At 42.6% G+C, this 22,668-nt stretch overlaps 1 protein-coding gene across 4 annotated transcripts in view; it reads right to left on the reverse strand.

The window, feature by feature from the left end:
- Positions 1 to 22,668, reverse strand: part of LOC132394543 (RNA-binding protein 4B-like) — a 56,078-nt gene that overhangs the window by 12,236 nt on the left and 21,174 nt on the right. The window contains exons 3-4 of one of the 4 annotated variants that reach the window (XM_059970831.1): positions 8,889 to 9,757; positions 5,727 to 6,041 (exon numbers count right to left, since the gene is read on the reverse strand). The exons of 2 other annotated variants lie outside the window; for them this stretch is intronic. In XM_059970831.1, coding sequence (XP_059826814.1) covers positions 8,895 to 9,757 — 863 coding nt within the window. In that variant the 3' untranslated portion in view covers positions 5,727 to 6,041; positions 8,889 to 8,894. Of the gene's footprint in view, positions 1 to 5,726; positions 6,042 to 8,888; positions 9,758 to 22,668 lie in introns of those variants that run through there. One more of the 4 variants, XM_059970832.1, reaches the window with a different exon arrangement.

Consider the following 22,668-nt stretch of genomic DNA (forward strand, 5'->3'; position numbering starts at 1 on the left):
GAACGTTATCTGTTTTCTGTGCTTAACTATCAATTTTCTATTTATGTTTCACCTTTTGATACTTGGGAAGAAAGGGTTACCCAAACACAAAGTTCACAAGGGATGCACACAAGTATAGCAAAATAAAGTGCCAATTGTGATGAGAATGTGAAAAGGGTAAGGGGTATGTGTAGAGGGGGTGGGCAAGGGGTACTACAACCATCGTTTGCTAGCCCCACCCCACCAGTGTCTCCTCGCTCTTTACCATTTTCCCGCACTGGGATCGAGTTGATCAGCCTTTCTAATGTGCCCCCGCCAGCAAAACATTGCCTGAGGGAAAGAGGGTGGAACTCACCTATGACTCTTCCAAGGCCCCGGTCGCGGACTGCCTATTTCCCCCGTCCATCAGGCGGATGAGAAAAGATCTCTGGTGGGAGGGGAATCCCAAGCCTCCGAAGGGTGTCCGAGTATATGAGAACTACTTCTGAGGAACAGGGTGGGGATGTTCGGACGTGTATGTCTCGAATGACGTCACCTGCCTCTCCAAGCCCTGTAGGAAAAGGGAGTGTCACCCCACCCCCTTAGGGATCTCTTGCTCTTGCCATGAGACAAAGTGCCAGTCCCTGCACCCACCTCCGAGTCAATGATCAGGTATTCCTACGACCTAAATATTGCAGGGGTGCCAAACAAATGTACACCTCTGCTGGTATAGCAGAATGGAGTAATACCATACACCTAAAGGGTGAGGGTTGCACTGAGACCATGTATACCCTCCCAGGGTTTTTTTTTCTTTTACAACAACATTGCCACCAACTTCCTGGAGTACCCATACCCTTCCTTGGTGGCCTATGGCACCCTCCTCCCTACAGCGGTCCCTTGCCCCGGAACTTGGGGTCCCTCACCCTGCCCGTCTGGGAGGTACAAGAGAGAGGTCTCCCAGGAATTTTGTACAGATTACTAAGTCCTGACCACCTTAACCACAGATCAGGTGGCCGGATACGGGGCAGCTGGCTTTTTCTCTTTCGGGGCATCAGGAGCTGCTATGGCGGCCCACAATCGGAACTATCTGGCCTGTGGTCTCATGAGCCTTGGGAATGCCACCAGGGGAGCAGTAAGACTCATAACTGACAGCCTTAACCAACAGCGGCTCTTCTCCATGCAAAACCGCTATGCACTTGATTACCTCCTAAGCCAGGGAGGGAGGGCTTTGTGCTATCGTAAAGGACAAATGCATAATGGGGCTAGATGATGTTACCGCCAACATAACACAGTACATAAACAAAATAGATGAACAGTTAGGATCCATCAAGGAAGGAACAGGTTGGACAGAGTGAGGGGACTGGGGACTAAGTGCATGGAAGGACTGGTTGATCAATGGGGCTATTTACGCGCTGATGGCTATTATAGGGATTTTTGTCTGTATTGCCATTGTCAAATGTGTCCTGAACCGCATGATGGCCTCGTTAGGGAACCTGCTGCCAGCTAAGCCACTGATGGTAGTGCGGGCAACCATTGAGGCCACCGAACTCCTCGAACCTGCACCAGAGGATTTTCACGATATTGACAAGTGATCATTTCATGATCACAGGAGGGAATGAGAATGTGAAAAGGGTAAGGGGTACGTGTAGAGGGGGTGGGCGAGGGGTAAGTGTAGCAAAATATGTAGACAGGACAAGAGAGAGGTACGTCATTGGGGAAGTAGGGAGAGGTAGCTAAAATAAAGTGCCAGGCCAGACGTGGAGACCACAAGACAATGTGTTTGGCAAAGTATTCTGAGTCATACCTATTTCAAGTGTTTTGAAATGCGTCTGTATTATTTCGCATGCTTAGCTATGCAATAGCCAATCAACTGATGAATTTGAATCGGTAACCATATTTGCGAATGTAGTACCCTGCTTTTGGGTATAAGTATGACCTTTGTAAACTGACAAATTGGGAGTTGGCTACCTTACGCCCGAAGTGCGTGGGGCTGCGAACTCCTCTCTGAATAAAAACCGTTTCAGGGGTAATTTCGTGTCTCTGGTGTTTTTCCTCAACTGAGCAGGTTAATAATTTCAGGTTGACAGTGACACTGTTGCCTGGAAAAGGGATATTCAAATGTCAGTTAAAGTTGTTCAAGGCTGAAAGCAGTATGTGGATCATTCAAGAGGAGTGTGAAAATAATCATCTAAGGACAGGTACTTGATGTGCAGCAGTCAAAATTACTTAAATTGATGGGAGTCAACTAAAATTTGGTAGATGATTGAGGGACGAAAAGGCTTTCAACATAACTCCTTTCAAGCAACATGAAGTCAATAATGCATGCCTTTCAATATACACATTAACTATTCATACATCTCATTTCAAAGAAACTTTTCCAACTAAAATGTTTTCTATATATATTGCTTACAAGTCCATGATGCACCATTTTACGGAATTCAGTTCAACGTCACGGCCATATATATTTAATGAAAATGAGTGACAAAGACTTGGCTCAAGAGCACATTGTAAACTCATATATGAACAACTCAAAGAGAACAGCATCACAAAATTTGGCCTCAACTCACTACAAGGAAATGCATCAATTAAGAATGAAAGTGGCCGTTTACTTCTAAATGTTCTTTTATTCATTAGTTGTTAATGTGTTAATGTATCAGCTAAGATAATAGCAACAGGTTAATCATTCATTTTCCATTTTCTCTTAAGTGCCATTCCGGGATAAGTAAGCGTTCATCACCCAGGTGCTGCAATATGAACCTTTAACTCAATGAGCTTTAAACATTATCAATGAGAACATACATCATGTGTTGTGATGGAAGAAATGTAGCATCCTTTCCAAAAGAACTTTAGTCAGGGGGTGGTGAATCTGTGGAATTCATTGCCACAGATGGCTATGGAAGCCAACTCATTAGGTATATTTAAAGCAGATGTTGAGAGTTTCTGATTAGAGTAAGGGTGCCTGAGGTCACAGGGAGAAGGCAGGATAATATGGGCAAGAGGGACAACAAATCAGCCCTGATGGAATGGCTAAACTGACACAATGGGTCGAATGTTTTTTCTTAAACTTTTGTTTAGGAAAAAAGGAAACAATTTATTTTAGTGACCAGATACAGTCCAAAAGGTTTAGTCTAACTGCTGTCTACTCTCATGAAATTCAGTGGACAATCTATTAAATCAACTGGAAGAATATACAGAAGCAAACCTACACTGGCTCAGAAGTATGATGGTATGTAAAATGTAGAAGGCTGGCTGTGTTAGAAGGTTTAAGGCTTAAGATTCAGCCTGCTTTGAATCAAACTAACTTCACTGCAGACTGCTTTTTAAAAATAAACTTATCAGCAGTTTCTGAAATAGTCAAATCACCCACCTGGCACCAACATTCAATCCATGATCTGTCGCTTAGATCACATTTCTTTCTCATTCTGATGTTTGGTCTGAACCAGGGGTCACCAACTGTTTTGCACCGTGGACCGATCGACCCGGGGGCGGGGGGGGGGGTGAGTGAGGGGTGCTAATCACGACCAGAACATAGGTGATTAAGTCAACTATAAGTCACTTATAGCTAATACACTTAATTTCATTTCTAAAAGGGTTTATCTAACAAATTTAATATTAAACACACAGCACATATTTTCCTCTCATGAATACAGTGATAAGTCAATTATAACTCACTAATAAGTCAATAGCATCATAACATTTTAAGTACCGTTTGGAAATTAAACACATAGCGCATATTTTCCTCATATGAGTATATAAAATAATTGCAACACACCAATATCGCTGAATCAGTGGGAGCCATGGCCTTGTTTCCCTGCTGATGGGAGACAGCGATACTCGAAGTGGGTTCCTTATGTCCAGTCTATTCCGCAATTTAAGTTTCGTGGCTCTCAGCACTTGCTTCTGTCCCGCTTGCTCACGTTTGTTTCGCTCAAAAAACTCAATGGGTTTGTCTTTAAGTGCACGGTGCTTGAACTCAAGGTGCCAAAGCAGTTTTGAGGGCTTCATTGCCTCATTAGACAGCCTCCAGACCCAAATTCCAGCCTCCCACCCCTCCGCCACCAGACACCTTGGCCAGGTGCAGCTGGTTGTGGGTCGGGTGAGAGGACAAGGTAAGGGCCAGAGATTCCCGTGCTGGGGCCACGGCGGTCGCAGTCCAGAGAGAGCAACTGACCAAGCAAGGAGTGTGACAGGGCGCATGCCCGCACCCCCCCCCCCCCCCACCTTGTAGGTTAGTAGGACCTATCGGCCGACAAAAGTTTGGTTTGAGGGATGACTTTCAGAAGATCACAGTGAGGTAGCTGCTCTGCTACTTACGAAACCCTGAGCCCGAATTAGGTCATCTGCGAATATTTTAGCACCGGGTTCCCCATGAACATTTGGTGTGGTAGGCGGCGCCCATCTGTCTGCGCTCCAAGCCAGTATCAAGGGCACTGCTCACCAGTCACACGAGGCAGCCGGTTACCCGAGGCCAACCACTGATCCCTGGCGCTAGGGTATCACCGTGTTTAGATGACTGATGACCTCGCATGCGTTCGTTCAACAGTGGGTGTGACAAGGAATGAGGAAAGGTGCCCCTGACTAGTATCGTTTCATATTGCCAAATTATGTGGTTTCCTCACGGCCCAGTAGCACATGCTTTGCAGCCTGGTACTGTCCGCAGCCCGGTGGTTGGGGACCACTGGTCTGAACAACGACCGAAAATATTGACCACATTTGCATGCGTTTATGCATTGAGTTGCTACCTGAATAGCTGATTAGTTATTAGCATTAACGAGGTGTAAAGGTGTGCCAAATAAAGTGGCCACTGAATGCCTATGTCACCATGAAAGACCAAAATACTCACCTCTGGGGGGAGGTTGAAAAAGGAGATTTATACAACTGAAATGAAGTAAGCCCTCTGCCTGCATGCTTGTAACTATGCTAAAAATATGCAGTAACTAAATTGTACCATCTGATTATCAAGTTCTTTTCTCACCAGGAGCTTATTTCATGAATCGGAGTAATCATTCTTCCTCTAAGCCAAAACCAGATGCTGCAGCTCAAGTAGATCTGGCTCTTGCTAGAGACACTTTTAAGAAAAGGCTACACCCTAGTGTTAAGGAGTAGGTATTGCAATTAAAGTAAGTGATTGAGTTACTGTAACATAGCAACATATACAGATTATACAGATACTGGAGAAATTCAGCAGGTCAGGTGGCATCTATGGAAACAAATAAGTCGCCAATGTTTCAGGCCGAGACCCTACATCAGGACTAGAAAGGGAGGGGGTTGGGGGAAGAGAGAAGATGCCAGAATAAGGTGGTGATGAGAGAGCAAGGAGTACAAGTTAGAAGGTGAAAGTTGAAGCCACGTAGGTGGGGAGGGGAATTAGTTAATAAGCTGGGTGGTGATGGGTGGAAAAGGTGAAGGGCTGGAAAAGAAGGAATTTGATAGGAGAGGATAGGAGAGAAAAAGAAGGTGAAGAGGCAGGTTTAGGAGGATATGAGAGGCATGTGAGAAGAGCCAAGAGGCCAGAGTAAAGAGGGAAAGGAAAAAGTGCTGGAAGTTGGAGAAATCAATGTTCATGCCATCAGGTAACTCAACAAAGGCTTATGACTCAAAATTACTGAGTATAGAACAGCACAGCACTATAGATTGACATTAAAGCCTTCTACAAAGGCAAAGTCCAAACATACATACCATTGCAGCTGTGTGTAAAGAAACTTGACAAAGACTCCACAGAATACCTTTGCAGATCGGTTTTAAAGATTCACTTGGACGCAACACGCTCAGGCTGAATACTGATCGTTTATTGTAAATTGTTTTACAGGAAATCCAAATATCCAAATATAAATGGTTGAACATTTACACGAGCCATTTTTGCTGAACACAAAAGAAACCCAAAAAGAAAAATTAAACTAAAGAGATTTTAAAATACTTGGTCACAATTTGATGAGTATTTGAATTTGCAGCTAATTAACACCCATATTTAGATTTAATGTCTCGCTAACATTTTCCACACTAAACTCAACAAGCAAGACATATGACCCGAGTTTCTGCACGTACCAAGGGACCCGCGGCTCTCGTCACGATGCAAAGCAAACCTGCGAAAGAAGGGACAGTGCAGATTGGTTAAAAACAGGCGTTTCAACACACCATCACGTAGGTGCATACCACTGAGCACGCAGCACCTGAGAACAGAGCTTTGATCCTGCTCTAGGCCAGACAACAAAGCTATTCGGAACCATGTGAGAACGAAGCGGCGACTGCTTGTGGGACGCGACAAATTCTGATGACCAGCATTAGGCTTCATCCCGCAGTACGCACACACCAGGAACTGGTATATCCAAGGAAAATCAGAACACCCGTTATCCACGGCTCAAAATCCGTGACTACGTTCCCCATGACAGAAAAAGGAAGAACGCTTACTTTAAGAACAAGTCTGCCTGACTGTTTGGACCCTCTACAGAATGGTTCAGTAAATAATTCAGAAAGGTGATGAGCACAAAATTTTTTTTTTGATAAGACTTGGCAGAGGAAGGTGGGCACATTGTCACAAGGTAACAATGGCAGACAACACCTCTATTTACTATTATTTGACCACATTGGACATCTGTCAAAACAGTAAACAGAACAGAAAATATAGCTAAGCTGAAGGTCATATTTATCCAGCAAAGTCACATTACATCCAAGGCAGGGTCTCATCTGCAAATCATTGCTAATGTTACCTGCTGCTAGTGCACATCAAATCCTTTGCACCGGTGTACTGGCAATACATCTATGCAACACTCAAAGCTGCACTAACTCTGGTGATGTGACACTGAAGTGTGAAATCAAAGCCCACTCTGAATCTGCAGACAGGATATCCAATGCATCATTTAGTATTTCATCACAATAAAGTAACACTGATTTGTTATCTGGTACAAACTGGGCAACCTGAACTCACCACATGACCAAGCCCAAATCAGACACTTCGCTCAATACTACAGACAACCAAAGTACCTACAATACACTCAATGTGTTGAAAAAAACTTCAGTCTGTCAAGTACACCATCTGGACTTATTCTGTGGTTACCATCATAATCTTTCTAAGCAGCAAAGTGGGACGTCATTTGGCAGTGCGCATGCCCTTTGGCACAGTTTATGGGCACTGATCATTATTCACTCCCCCATCAGCTTTTCGTGCACGAGTCTAAATGTACACGTACTGATGTGGAACCTGAGCACAACATGTGCCAAGCTGCCCGTGTGTTGGCAAAACACGAATTAACAGCAAGTACTAGATTGCAGGAGAGACTGGGTAGTTTTCCTCACCGTGAGAAACGTGTTCACATTAAAACTGGTCAAGAGCACCTCCAAACAACATGACAACCGCTCCCATCTCTTGATCTGTATTATATGTCATATAATACATATACCATACCTGTTCATATACCATAATCTATCAAAAACATTAATCTATTTTTTCTTTCAGACAACATTCTTTTCAAAAATTCCATTTTAAAGTTCCAAGAAACCATATTTGTGTCCTGATCTGCAGTAACTCTATTCCTAGTGACTGTGATACACTCAGTTTTCTATTAAAATCTTAGATCTTTTTGCTTCAGTAAAGTGCAGCTCTGTTTTAACTGCAATCAACTGCCAAGGAAAACACTAGACAGACATTTCACTTCTTCATCCAACCTGCACCAAAATATTTCCTTAGCTTCTTCCTTGAAAATTCACACAGCTTACTAACTATTTTACTGTGATGTGGAATAGTACTAACATGGGAGGGTTCCACCAGTTAATCAATCTCAACCTGTGGAAATCAGGCATTATAACTGGGCTTGCGACTCCTCTGCTAGTGAGGGAAGAAAAAAACAAGTAAATAATTATAATATACCCGATTGTTGGAATATGAGCTTTGGCAGAGAGCACATTCAGTTTCAGTTGGCATAAAGGCACACAATACAAACTGGGTCTGCAGTCAGAGAGAGAGACACTGAAACTCCCTGTTCAAGACCACTCACAGAAGCATTTCTCATCTATGAAGGGTCAATGAATTTGCTGGAGTAGCAACAAACAGATATTCAGCTGCTTTTCTCTGGCACCAACTCTTTTAAGTTTTGCTTCCCCACTCCTATGCTTTGAACTACTCTTGTGCTCTCTCCAATCCTCACAGGCTTAAATCAGGCTGGATCCTGCCTGCCTGTCCCTCATCTCAGATCAATTCTAAAGCAGAGTTTTTGTTACCAATTCACTAGCACCAGATTTTCACTCTTCCAAGGTTACATCGGCTGCATGAGGAGCAAACACCCTTTGCACAAAGATTTTCACCTCAAGGCAAAAATAAATGGGTATGGATTTCAGTCTGGACAATGAAGCGTCACTAAAGCAGTACGAATTATATGTATTAGGTATCAAAAAATTAGAACCCTATTCATCAGATTTCAGTGCTGCAGACAACAGTGTTTGATTAATCCAGCCTGATTTATTAACTCTGATTAAGGCATCGAGTAGTTACCACAGCTGGATGCAAACAGGTAAGTCTATGGCCTATTAGACAGGGAACCACAAACAGACCAGCATTGAGAATATAATGTGGTAAGCTGTACAGCTGCAACCAGCAGAGCCTCTAGGGACACACAGGATTTCAATGATCAATTCTTAACATTCTTCTTACTAGTTCTGGAACTTGCAAAGAGGAGAGTGGGGACTCCATATCAGGCAACTCAACACTACAAACTGTAGATTTGTCATTAGTGTGCTTTGAAGCCCCCAAGCACAATAATGGCAAGCACTGCATGGGCCATAATAAACAAAATTAAAAGTCTGTGACATGGCAGCCCGGCAACTATATATGCACGGTGCATGAATGCATTGTAACTCATGTTCTTGGACTTCCAAATAAGGCTGATGTTTCTATGGCTACTAACAGAGAGCATTATCAAAAATTAAACAATCCTCACCTTAAATTAGTATGCAGGGTACTGGGCGGCGACAGCAGAGGCAGAATACTGAGCAGCCGAGTACTGGGCGGCAGAATACTGAGAAGCTGAGTACTGAGCGGCAGAGTACCGGCCAGGCGAGTACTGGACAGCAGAGTACCGGCCAGGTGAGTACTGGGCAGCAGAGTACCGGGCAGGCGAGTACCGACCAGGCGAGTACTGGGCAGCAGAGTACCGACCAGGCGAGCACCGACCAGGCGAGTAACGGGCAGCAGGGTACCGACCAGGCGAGCACCGACCAGGCGAGTAACGGGCAGCAGGGTACCGACCAGGTGAGTACGGGGTGGCTGCATACGCATCCCTTGCTGTAACATCTGTATGGTCATACACAGCTGAAGAAACTGCACTGCGCTCAAACCCATATCCACTACTCAAAGCAGACATGGGTGCTTGACGTCGTAAGGGGCTCCTGTCGCGGTTGTAATAGGTGGTGGGACTTGCTAGTGGCCGCCGCTCATATGGGGTTACCGCACCAGGGACATGATCTCGCAGGGAAGAGCCGATAGATGTAAATGACACCGCCCGTCCATAAGGATCGCCCACCGCTCCGTACGCTCCGGCCCGAATCTTCTCGTAGTAACTGGCGACCCCGAATCGCTCTTCATATAGAGGGTGCTCTCCGTACCCAGCTATGGCCCGCGCGGTCATCGAATAAGGATTTCGGTAATCGCGAGAGAAGCTGCCATCAAAAGTGCCATCGAGGCAGTGATCTTTTGGACACTCTTTAGACCAGTGGCCTTCTTTACCACACCGGAAACAGCCGTTTTTATCGCCCATCCCGGGTTGCATCCGCAGCCGACTCTTGGACAGTTCAACTTGCATCCGTTTGCCTTTAAAAGGAGATGCAATACAATATCAGTACGAAGTACATTAACCAGCCCAAAGGCTGACAGATCAGAATCAATGAGGACCTCTGCTTCGCTTGTCAAACAATAGAAAGAAATCACAACTTAACTAACAGTTCAGGACAAGATCATAATATATCTGAACCAGGCCTAGTAATTACAAGGCACGTTACTTGAGCAGTGAAGTGTTGACATGGTTTTTCTTAAGGCTGTGCCACAAAAACTACAGGCTGCCTTGATTGCTCCAAACTACGGAAATCAAACATCAGAATTAAAATGTGAAACGATACACTCAGTTGGAACAGAGGATGGAACTAATGATCCAAATGCAGTTGTGTTGAATGGTAAACGAACAGTGGGTCTTGGGTTGACTTTTGTAGATTATTTCATAAAAGATACCGAATTATGAATTCAAAACAGTGCTGTAACTTAATAATCCAAGTTAGCTCATCACTTTTGCTAACAAACGGCAATAAAGTTTATTACCATGTACGCCCAAGTTTCTACCCAAACTACATTTTAGGTTACATACAGGGGAATCCAGAATATCTTCAGCAGCTTTAATTCTGTTCATAATATTTTGGGGTTTTAACATGAACTCATACAAAACCTGCTTGTAGAGCTGCTGCTTCCTAGTGTCAGAAACCCAGATCCAATCCTAAACTTGGATTCCATTTGTGTGCAGTATACCCATTCTACATGACTGCATCTGTGTGCTGGAGTTTCCTTCTACACCTCAAAGACATGTTGGATGGCAAGTTATTTTGGGCACTGTAAATTGCCTTCAGCGACATGAAATGTGGTCAAATCCAGAAGGACTTTTGAGAAAGTGGGGAGAATTTTTTTTAAAAGATGGGATTAATGCATGATTACGGCAAAAAGATAGTTGATGCTTGGCATGGGCTCTGTGGAACAAAGGGTGTTTCTTGTTGCATTACTTCATAAATTCACTGTCTGGGAAGATAGTAACTTCCTTACTTTGTCAAGTAAGTGCACTAGGAAAAGATTTTTCATTGTATATGACAGAATGATTTCAGTGAGGCAGGCGAAGGCTGAATGTGCACCTGAGGGCTCTTCCTAATAGGAACTGACACTCAGCTACTTGTCAAAGCAGGATAAGTGCTGAACTAACATCCAAAGGGATGGACTGTTGATCGCGACGAGCGAGATCAAATCTTAATGTAGCACATGAATGTATTATAAATAAAATACAGAATTCATTTATAGCAATCACTAGACAATATAAAAAATGGTTGTTCGAATAGGGGGTTCACAAATATCGCTCAGCCATCTTCATGAACAGATCACAATTCCAAGCATACAACAATCTATCTGATTTTAAGCTGTCCTATTACCCAATAAGGCATTCCATTCAGAAGCTAATTAAGTGAATGGGTAGTAGCAGCGAGAACCTGTATGCACAAAAAACAATACAGAACCAGTGCGGGACTTCTGTGAAGCCATCAGCTGGAAATGCAACTGAAACTTCTAAGACAGCCCCTGGTAATCTTTGGACACAATAGAAATACGGGAAGAGATCTTACTTCAAAGTTCGTTTGTTCCACTGATACCTACAGCTATACTCATTAGTCTATGGAGCCTATATTAGATACATTGTTCAGCTAATATAGGCACCCAAATCTACACTACAATGCAGGGGCATATTTAACACTCCACACAAATGACAGGCTCTCTGGAAGGAATATCATGCATTCAACACAACTCCCCATAAATAGTGCCTAACTGCTACTTAAACATCTGGGACTATGACCAGCAGAGGCCAAATTTGGAAAATGCCACCTGTAGTAATAACCACAGAAAAATGCAATAGGATAGGAGACATGTAACCACACACACATGTAAAAATTACATAGCCTCTTAAAACATGGTTCTCTGTAACATGCACATGTGCAAAAACAGTTTAGACAAGATAAGCTCCAAAAAGGGAAAGATCACCTCTATCACTAATACTCATATACAGTGCCTATAAAAAGTATTCAGCCCCCCTTGTGAAGTTTTCATGTTTTATTGTTTTACAGCAATGAATCACAGTGGATTTAATCTGGCTTTTTTTTAAAAAAAACACTGATCAACTGAAAAAAAAATTTATGCTGAAGTGAAAACAGAACTCTACGAAGTGATCTAAATTAATTACAAATATAAAACACCAAATAATTGATTGCATAAATATTCAACTCCTTTAACATAACACACCCAATAATCACTGAAGTAGCCAACTGGTTTCAGAAGTCACATAATTAGTTAAATGAAGTCCTGTTTTTGGAGACCTCTGTGCAGTCAAGGTGCTTCAACTGATAGTAGCAAAATCAATTTCCAAACCTGGATCTGGAAGGTCCAACTGCTTGCTGGTGAGTCAGTATCCTGGCAAAAACTACCCCATGAAGTCAAAAGAACACTCCAAACAACTCTGAAAAAAGGTTTTGAAAAGCAAAAGTAGAACCATAGAACACTACTGCACAGAACACAGGCCATTCAGTCTTCCTTGTCTGTACCGAAACTTTATTCCGCTAGTCCCATTGACCTGCACCCAGTCCATTACCTTCCAGACCTCTCCCATCCATGTATCTATCCAACTTATTCTTAAAACTTGAGTGAGCACACATTTACGTCAGACGGCAGCTCGTTCCACATTCCCACCACTCTGCGTGAAGAAGTTACCCCTAATGTCCCCTTAAACCTTTCACCTTTCACCCTAAAGCCATGTCCTCTCGTATTTATCTCTCCTAATCTAAGTGGAAAGAGCCTACTCGCATTTACTCTGTCTGTACCCCTCATAATTTTGTAAGCCTCTATCAAATCCCCCCTCATTCTTCTACGCTCCAAGAAATAAAGTCCAAACCTGTTCAATCTTTCCCTGTAACTCAACTCCTGACGATCCTAGTAAATCTTCTCTGCACTCTTTCCATCATACTGATATCTTTCCTATACAGTAGTTAGGTGACCAGAACAGCACACAATACTCCAAATTTGGCCTCACCAATGTCTTATACAACCTCACCATAACATCCCAACTCCTATACTCCTATATTTTGATTCATGAATGCCAGAATGCCAAAGCCCTGTCTACCTGTGACACTACTTTCAGGGAATTATGTATCTGAACTCCCAGATCCCTTTGTTCCTTCGCACTCCTCAAGTGCCCATTTACTGTGTATGCCCTACCTTGATTTGTCCTTCCAAAATGCAACACCTCACACTTGTCTGCATTAAGTCAGGAAATGAACACAAGAAAACTTCCAAGTCACTGAATATACCTTGGATTACAGTTAAGTCAATCATCAAGGAATGGAAAGAATACGGCACAGCTGTAAATCTGCCATATGGCACTATTGGAAAAAGAACTCATGAAATCTCAGCTAGAGTTTGCCAGGAAGCATGTGGCAGACTCTGAAGTCAGCAGCAAGAAGGTTCTATGGTCTGATGAAACTAAAATTGGGCTTTTTGGCCATCAGACTAAATGCTATGATAAGTGTATGCCAAACACCGCATATCATCAAAAACACATCCCTACATTATAGTGGCTGCATCGTGTTGTGGGATTGCTTTACTGCAGCAGACTGTTGAAGGCTTGTGAAGGTAAAGGGCAAAGTGAATGCAGCAAAATATAGGGAAATCCCAGTAGAAAACCTAATACAGTCTACATGTGAAGTGCAACTTGGGAGAAGATTTATTTTCCAGCAAGACAATGACCCCAAGCATAAAGCCAAAGCTACAGAGGAATGGCTAAAGAACAAGGTTATGTCCTGGAGTGGCTAAGTCAGAGTCCAGATCTCACAGCACTAAGGCTTTGTGTCTCAGTCATTGTACTCTCAGTCATTTGACACCACGGAAACCAGCATAAGCACTGGCCTGATGAGCCTATAAGGCTCAGGACAGACTTTTAACAAAAAGGGCTGTTCACTCGTGATCCCCATGCAATCTGACAGAGCTTGAGCAGTTTTATAAAGAATGGGGAAATTTTGAATTTTGCAGTGTTCAGATGTGGAAAGCTGATAGAAACCTGTCAACACAGACTTGAGGCTGTAGTTGCTGCATCTACTAAATACCGACTTGAAGGGGGTGAATACTTATACAATCAATCATTTTGTGTTTTATATTTGTAATTAATTTAGATCACTTTGTAGAGATATGTTTTCACTTGACATGAAATGTCTTTTTCGGTTGGTCAGTGTCAAAAAAGCCAAACTAAATCCACTGTGATTCAATGTTGTAAAACAATAAAACATGAAAAATTCCAAGGGGGTGGGTGAATACATTTTATAGGCACTTAGCTAACTCTGTATCCTGGTCCACTCTCTTATCAGATTCCTCCTTCTTCAGCCCTTTACCTTTACAGCCCCTACTCACTTACCTTCTTTCTCACCTGTCTTTACCCATCATCTCCCAACTTTTACTTTTTTTCCTATCCTATCTTCTTATTCTGGCTTTAACTCCCTTACTTTCCAGTCTTGATGAAAGATGTTGGTCCAAAATGTCAATACTCTATTCCTTTCCATAGATGCCACCTGATCTGCTATGTTCCTCCAGCATTTTGTGCATGTTACTCTGGATTTCTAGCAACTGCAGAATCTCATGCATTTATCCTGGTCACCTCCTCCTTTCAGCCTTTCCCTCCATTTTCCAAATCAATAACAATTTTAGACCTAATCTCAGAAGCTTCTCAGCTCTACTTCCACCAAGTTTATCTTCCACTTCATTATGTTTAACCCTCTCTCCCGCAAAATCTTTGGAGGATACTGCCTGTCCATATGTCTTCTCGCTTCAACTTCCTTTATTTCCTCATCTCTCAATTTACATATGTTCTAAAACTGAAAACTATGTGCAGCAACACACAGAATGAAAATAAAATGTTGTTGGGACTTTATAAATGGTCAGGCAGCATTTATGGAGAGAAATGAACAGTTGACATTTCGGACTGAGACTCTTCACTGCAACTAGAAAGAAGAGGACACACACCAGAATAAAGGGATGGAAGGGAAGTACAAAGAACAAGAGCTGGTAAGTGATAGGGGAATCTAGGTGAGGGGGGGGGATAGGTGGAGGGGAAGAGAGAATGATGGTCATGTGAGAAGCTAGGCAATGACTGGTAGAGAGGCAGCTGTATTTTGTGTTATTCACAAACTGATCCCGAATGAAAGGGTTAGCATGTGCTGGGTTAGATGGCCCAGTGCCTATAACTAGAGTTAAGAATGAGAAGGGACCTTATTGAAAGCCTTGGCTGGACGTGCACAGGAAGTTTCCAATTATACAAAAATTCTTGGACCAGAGGCCAAAGCCTCAGAATAGAAAGATTTCTCTTTGGAACAGAGGTGAGGATGAATTACTTTAGCCAATGAGGATTTCAATGGCTTGGCCACACAACCACTGATTGATACTCAATAGGCCAGTTTGGGTCTGAGGCAGGTAGTGATCATGCCCAGATGAGGAGTAATGCTAGTTGAGCTCACTTTGCTAAGCTAACTGTGGCTGATTTGTTTATAATAGCATTGCTCAAAAGGGGCAACTGAAAAATTCTAGTGGAAACAGCAAGTTCCAATTTCATATTTGAGGATATCTTTGTATTGACCTAAATAGTTGTGTTCCAGATTAGCTCTGGACATCCATGTAAACTAACACAACCTGTAAGTACATTATTTAGCAAGGTTCATTACCATCAAACCAGGGATAAAAATTTGTTCAATGAAGACTGCAGGCCACCAGCAGCAGCACTGGATGTTTGAAAATGAATTATTAACCCAAATAAGTTGCATAGGGCTACAAGTCTGAATACAAGCAACAGAGCAAAGCAGTTTCACAATCAAGAGATAACTTCAAAGTTATGCAATCTTCCACATCTTCACATGACAAATTGAGAAAAAAGGAGCCTGATTCTTGACAGGAAATAATACCTGACTGATAGCACTTCACACTAAAACAACAATCAAGTGCTGTTGATTGGTAAAAATTGGCCATTAAAGAGGAAAACATACAAAGCTAAACAGCCCATTTGATTGATACCTGTCCCACCACCCCAAATATTTGTTCCTTCTACTGCAAGTGCACAGTAGCTTCAACGAGTCCTATCTAAAATCCTCACAGCAGTTAGTTTCTCACCTAGACAGTTCCAAAAGCTACAGAAACATCTTGAACTTATGATTTTTATCAATGAGGACAAGAATGCCACCACACTGGATATCATCCTGACAAGATACTGCAGACCCTGGAAAGCTGAAGCAACAAAGAGCTAAAGGAACTCAGGTGGCTTCAAGCAGCTCAGCTTTATGTTCTATCTTCTGGTTGCTCCATTTTTCCCCGGCTATTTTTCAGAGATTTTTGAATCACGGCAGCCTGGATAAAATACACATTGAGCTGGATTGAAATATGTCTTTTGATTTTGTGTTTTATATTTTGTTTTCGCTCTTTTTTTTTTGTTGCTGTTTGCGCAGTTTTTTTGCGCATATGGGGGGGGGGGGTTCCATCATTGCTCTTTGCTTCATGGCTGTCTGTGGGGAAAAATGAATCTCAGGGTGTGTACCACATATATACTTTAATAATTAATGTACTTTGAATCCTTTGAATCTTGGAAGGAGATGGCCTGTGGCTGTTTCAGGTTGAGACCTCCAAAGGTCTTGGCCTGAAAACTAATTGTCCACCTCCCACCATAGATGCTGCCTGACCTGCTGAATTTCTCCAGCTCCTTCATGCGTTCTGCTGGAAAACTAATTGTTGAGTTTAGTTCTTGAATTCCTTACACCATGAAACTGCACCAGCGTTTAATTTCAAAAGATTCCATGGGTTTAAAGATATGGGTCAGACAAGTAACTGGGAATGCACACAAAACAGCAACCAAAGGAGAAATGTACATCCTGAACAATGAATAAGTAGACATTACAGGGCACAGTATACACTTTGGGTGGGAGACTTCAATGCATGACCAAAGACAGCTAGTCTGATAGAGCTGTCCAAGTTCTGACAACCACATTTGTCAGGCCCTGGATCAGTGATAGGCGATTACTAGATCAATATAAAAGGGAGAGGTTTACTTGATATTGACACATCCTTACCAATTTACCTACTGTATATCAGTTTACTCACGACCATAGTTGGTGGGAGTGACATCAGTCCTCACAAAAGTAAACCTCTCCTTGTGTTGTTTTGCTCTACCATCACGATTCATAAAATAGTTTCAGAACATGACAATTATAAGCTGGTTACCTTCAAAGTACATGTGGCATGTGGCCAAGTGGTTAAAGCGTTAGACTAGCAATCTGAAGGTCATGAGTTCGAGCCTCAGCCAAGGCAGCGTGTTGTGTCCTTGAGCAAGGCACTGAACCACACACTGCTCCAGTCCACCCAGCTGAAAATGGGTACCAGCAAAATGCTGGGGGTTAACCTCGTGATAGACTGGCGTCCTATCCGGGGGTTTCGTACTCTCAGTCACTTCATGCCACGGAAATCAGCATAAGCACCAGCCTGATGAGCCTATAAGGTTCGGGACAGACTTTAACTAACCTTCAAAGTACAATGGCAGAAGCAGAACTGTATTACCACGCAACTGCTAACCTCCAACCCCAGCATATCCCTCAGTCTATTACTGGCCATCAATCAGACAAGCAATCCTAATTCCCCTGTAAAGAAAGGCTTGAAAGGATCAAGCCAACATGCTTAATAGGTGGTGGTGGCATCCGTCAGTCTCGAGAGACCATAGATCTGCGCCTGGAGTTTTCCAGGGCGCAGGCCCGGACAGGGTTGTATGGGAGACTGGCAGTTGCCCAAGCTGCAAGCCTTCCCCTCTCCACGCCACCGATGTTGTCCAAGGGAAGGGCACTAGGACCCATGCAGCTTGGCATCGGTGACGTTGCAGAGCAATGTGTTGTTAAGTGCCTTGCTCAAGGACACAAACACGCTGCTTCAGCTGCGGCTCGAACCAGTGACCTTCAGGTTACTAGTCTGATGCCTTGCCCACTAGGCCACGCGCCAACACTTAATAGGTATCAGTTAAGTTTTAAAAACAAGACCACACATGTTGAAGTATAAAAGCAATCTGCAACAGGAAGAAACAGGTGATCTAACACCAAGCCAGTTTTTCTGCTTCACATTATCATCATCTGTTGAATGGAAGCAAAGAACGCCCGGATCATACCCATTCTCCACAATTGTGCAACCCAGCAACAAGTGCCAAATGCTCCAAATGCATCAAAAGCATGCAAAATTACACAAGTATACCTAGCAGGAAAAATAATTAGAATTACCTGAGCAGTACAGCATTAAGGTAATAGAGAATGGTTTCTATAGTGCTATGTAGGAGCAGAACAAACCAATAACTTGCTCAGCAATGCAGTTCGCATGCAGACAAACCCTTGTTCTGACATGAACACAAAATATAAATACGAGAGGTTGGATAGGAATAGTCATAGAAAAGTACAGCACGGAAACAGACCATTCTAGTCTGTGAACCATTTAAACTACCTACTCCCATCATCCTGCACAAGAACCACTTTTGATGGCTGGAGTCATACCTTTACATATCCATGTGGTTGCTGTTGGAACATCTCCTCAGCCCCAGCACATTGCAGCTGGTGTTTCTCAGGGACTCCCTGGCTCCAAACATCTTCAGCTACCTCAACAACGACCTTTCTTTCAGCTTGTCAGAATGATGGATGTTCAAATATGATTTCATTCACAATTCCTCAGTAATAAAGCAGCCATGCATACATAAAGCAAGACCATTCAGTCACCTGTGATCTGCTATTGCTTTCCAAACTGGAGTGAGCAGCAATGCTCACACCAAGTCACAATGGAAAATAGAGGTGAATGATGACCAGGACTAGGTAGAAGGCAAGGTGCAGAAAACTTCAAGCTTACACCGAGGCAAAATTAGTAGTGGCACGATTTAGTGATGACCATGTTCACTTCTGTAATTAAGCATCAATAATGACCTTGCAAAAAAATCACTGGTCTCTGGCATGGTGTCACAACTTGAAAATTGCAAATGTCACTCCACTTTTATGTGCCATTTACACACAGTCTTTTGTTTGGTAAAAAATAGACGCAAAACAACAATGGTTAGAGAGCTGCAGAAGATGACTTTAGTCTTACTTATGTTTAGAGAAGATCCCTGTGTGCTCCGGCAAATAGACATCTCCAATGAATATCAATAAAACAAGGCATTACTCCACTTAGGTTTTCTTAAACTTAAGAGTGAGCACACAATGTAGCAGAGAATGCCTCAAATTGCTCGCTGAGTATTTTAACTGAGTCCTTTTATAATCCACAGTGTTATTTACGATTCAAGGCAATACCGAGAATATCCCTAGGAACTGATCTCCAGGGTTTCTGACAAACAAACCATAGTTTACCCTGGGCTATTAAAACAAAGCAAGAAATTATAGAGAATCTGACCACCACTCCATTTTTGAATCTCAGTGAAACAAAGCATTTGTGCCAGTGGTTTGGAGGAATACTAGTAAGTGCAGCAGTTCGAAAGGGAAGAACTGATAAAGTAATACAGGTCTTATATTTTAACCGCAGCAGAGTCCAAATGATTTAAATCATTGTAAGAAATGGCATGAATCATTTAAAGGGCACCTGTTATTCAGGAGGCTGCAAATGTTGGAAATCTGGAGCAACACACACACACACACAAATCCCAGAGGAACTCAACAGGCCAGCAACAACTACAGAGGGAAATGAACAGGGCCATAATGGCAGTTGCACCTTTTATTTAGCAACAGTCGGCATGACTTTGTTCAGGAAATATTCCAAACAAGCAAATTTACTGCTTTTTAAAAATCCCCCTTTGATTCCCATTGAGAGCAGTACATTTAATGCCAGTTGCATAGATTGTCAGTTTTAATATGCTTTCAAACACATGATGACCAAAATGGAAATGAAGACCCATGAGATCCTAAGGAGGCAGCAAATTGGATGCAAAGCTGGCTCAGCATCAGGAAGCAAACAATAATGACCGACGGGGTTTTATAACCAGAAAGATGTTACCAGTGGGATTCCATAAAGCTCAGTACTCAGCATTTTGCTCACTGTACAGCATATTAATGACTCATATCTAAATATTAATAACAAGATAAAAAAACAGGCTATGTGGTTGACAGCAACAGGAAAGGTTTGCAATGCAAGATATAAATGGCCATCTGAGCAGAAATATGTTGCATGCAACTTAACTCAGACAGTGTGATTTGGGGAGGTTCAGGAATGCAAGGGAATATACAATTAATGACAGTTATTCCAGGGCCATCTGTATTTGTGTACATGTCCACAAATACTTTTAAACTGTAGTGCAGGTAAGGAAAAGTTGGTTAGAGACATGCCGGAGGCTTTTCTTGATTACGCATGTTGATGCAACAGCAAAAGAGAATTTGTAGAATTGTGTGCAGCACGAATTGGATCTGAGCTGCAGTGTTTTGGTCACTACATTACAAGAAACATATAATTGCTTTTGTGAAAGTATAAAGCAAATTTACAAAAATAAAAAAATAAGGAAACTGCAGGTATAGGAATTCTAAAACAAGAACACAAGATGCTAAACAATCAGCTAGTCAGCCTACATCTGTAGTACGCAAAACAGAGTTAATATTTCAGGTCTAAGACCCATTTTCAGAACATCTGACAATGGGTTTCCAACATGAAAATGCTTCACTTTCCATGGATGCCGCCTGACCAGATGAACTGCAGCCTAGGGTTCTTTAAGAGGTAGTGGTAGAGATTGTGGAGGCATTAGTAACAATCTTTTAAAAATCTTTGGACTCTGGCGTGATGCCACATCTTGAAAATTGCTAACATCACTCCACTTTTCAAGAAAGAAGGCAGGCACCAGAAAGGAAACTACAGACCTGACCTCAGTGGTTGGGAAGATGTTGGGTGTCAACTGTTAGGATGAGGTTGAAGAGTACTTGGTGATAGGACATAATCAGCAGTTTCCTTAAGGGGAAAATCTTGCCTGACGAACCTGTTGGAAATCTTTGAGCAGATGGGATGCCATGGAGGTTGTATATTTTGACTTCCAGAAAAGCCTTTGACAAGGTGCCACACATGAGGCTGCTTACCTGGTTAAGAGCTCATGGTATTACAGGAAAGTTATGGCATGGTTAGAGCAATGGCTGACTGGTAGGAGGCAATGAGTGGGAATAAAAGGATCCTTTTCTGTTTAGCTGCCAGTGACTAGTGGTGTCCTGCAGGGGTTGGTGCTGTGACTGCTTCTTTTTATGCTGTATACCAATGACTTAGATGATCTAATAGATGGCTTTGTCACCAAGTTTGCAGATGATACAAAGATCAGTGGAAGACAGGTAATGTTGAGGAAACCAGAAGGCTGCAGAAGGACTTGGGCAGATTAGAAGAACGGGCAAGGAAGTCAGAGGCTTTTTCCCAGGGCTGAAATGGGGAGGGGGGCATGAGGGGGCATAGTTTTAAGGTGCTTAGAAGTAGGTACAAAGGGAATGTCAGAGGCAAGTTTTCCCACACAGAGAGTTGGGTGTGTGGAATGCACTGCCAGCAAAGGTGGTAGAGGCGGATACAATAGGGTCTTTTAAGAGACTCTTAGATAGGTACATGGAGCTTAGAAAAATAGAGAGCGAAGCCGTAGGGAAATTCTAGGTAGTTTCTGGAGTAGGTTACAAGATCAGCACAACATTGTGGGCCGAAGGGCCTGTAATATGCTGCAGATCTTTATGTTCTATTTTCATTTTTCTTCTCCGTTTTCCTACTAACTTTTGTATTGTAGGTTTCTATGTTTCAAAGTGGCAAATGAAAAGCAATGTTGGAAAGTAAATGTAAATTTAGTAGAAATAAACGCACAGACCATTTTCTAAAGGTGCTGAGAATCTGAGATGCAAAGGGACTTGGAAGTCCTTGTGCAGAACATCCAAAAGATCAACTTTCAGGTTGAGACGGTGGTGAGGACAACAAATACATTGTTAGCATTCATTTCAAGAGGTCTAGAATACAAGAGCAGGGATGCGATGCTGAGGCTTTATAAGGCACTGGTGAGGCCTCACCTTCAGTATTGTGAAGTTAAGAAAAGATGTGCTGGCATTTGAGAGGGTTCAAAGGAGGTTCACAAGGATGATTCCAGGAATGAAAGGGATATCATATGAAGGACATTTGACGGCTCTGTGACTGTATTCGCTAGAGTTTAAAAGAATGAGGAGGGGACCTCATTGAAACCTTTCAAATGATGGAAGGCCCAGACAGAGTCAATGTTGAAAAGATATTTCATCATGGTGGGGGAGTCTAGGACAAGAGGACACAGCCTCAGGATAGAGGTGAGTCCATTGAAAACAGATGATGAATTTCTTTAGCCAGAGGGTGGTGAATCTGTGGAATGCATTGCCACTGACAGCTATGGAGGCAGTCATTAGGTACATTTAAAGTGCAAGTTGACAGGTTCTTCAATAGAGAGAGTATCAAAGGTTACAGGGAAATCGATCAGTCATGATGGAATGGCACAGCAGACTCAATGGGCCAAATGACAAAATTCTGTTCCTATATCTTATGGAGTAAGTTACCCGTTTTTCCGTGTGGGAATATGTTTACCCCAAATCTTTTGGATTGTCTTCTCAAATTCTTCAGTGCTCTGATAGGATTTGCAAAGCACTACAGAAAAATACTCCTGTTCCTTTACACCCTTCATGGATCACTTTTAGGAAAGCCACACAAATGCAAAGACTAGCCTACAGCACACATGCTGTACTAAACTGCTGTTTCATTTTGGAATAGGGTCCCAAAATAGGTGCTAATTCCTCAGTGATCTTGCACCCAATTTCAATACACAATCATCACATTGATGACCTTATCTCAGTGATGTATGGGTGATGGAACTTAAACCAATCGTTAGTATAGACAAGGAATTTAGCAGAGAAATGCCTGCCACTTTCTCT

Source organism: Hypanus sabinus, chromosome 5 (genome assembly GCF_030144855.1).
Source record: "Hypanus sabinus isolate sHypSab1 chromosome 5, sHypSab1.hap1, whole genome shotgun sequence".
In the NCBI taxonomy this organism is placed as follows: Eukaryota; Metazoa; Chordata; class Chondrichthyes; order Myliobatiformes; family Dasyatidae; genus Hypanus; species Hypanus sabinus.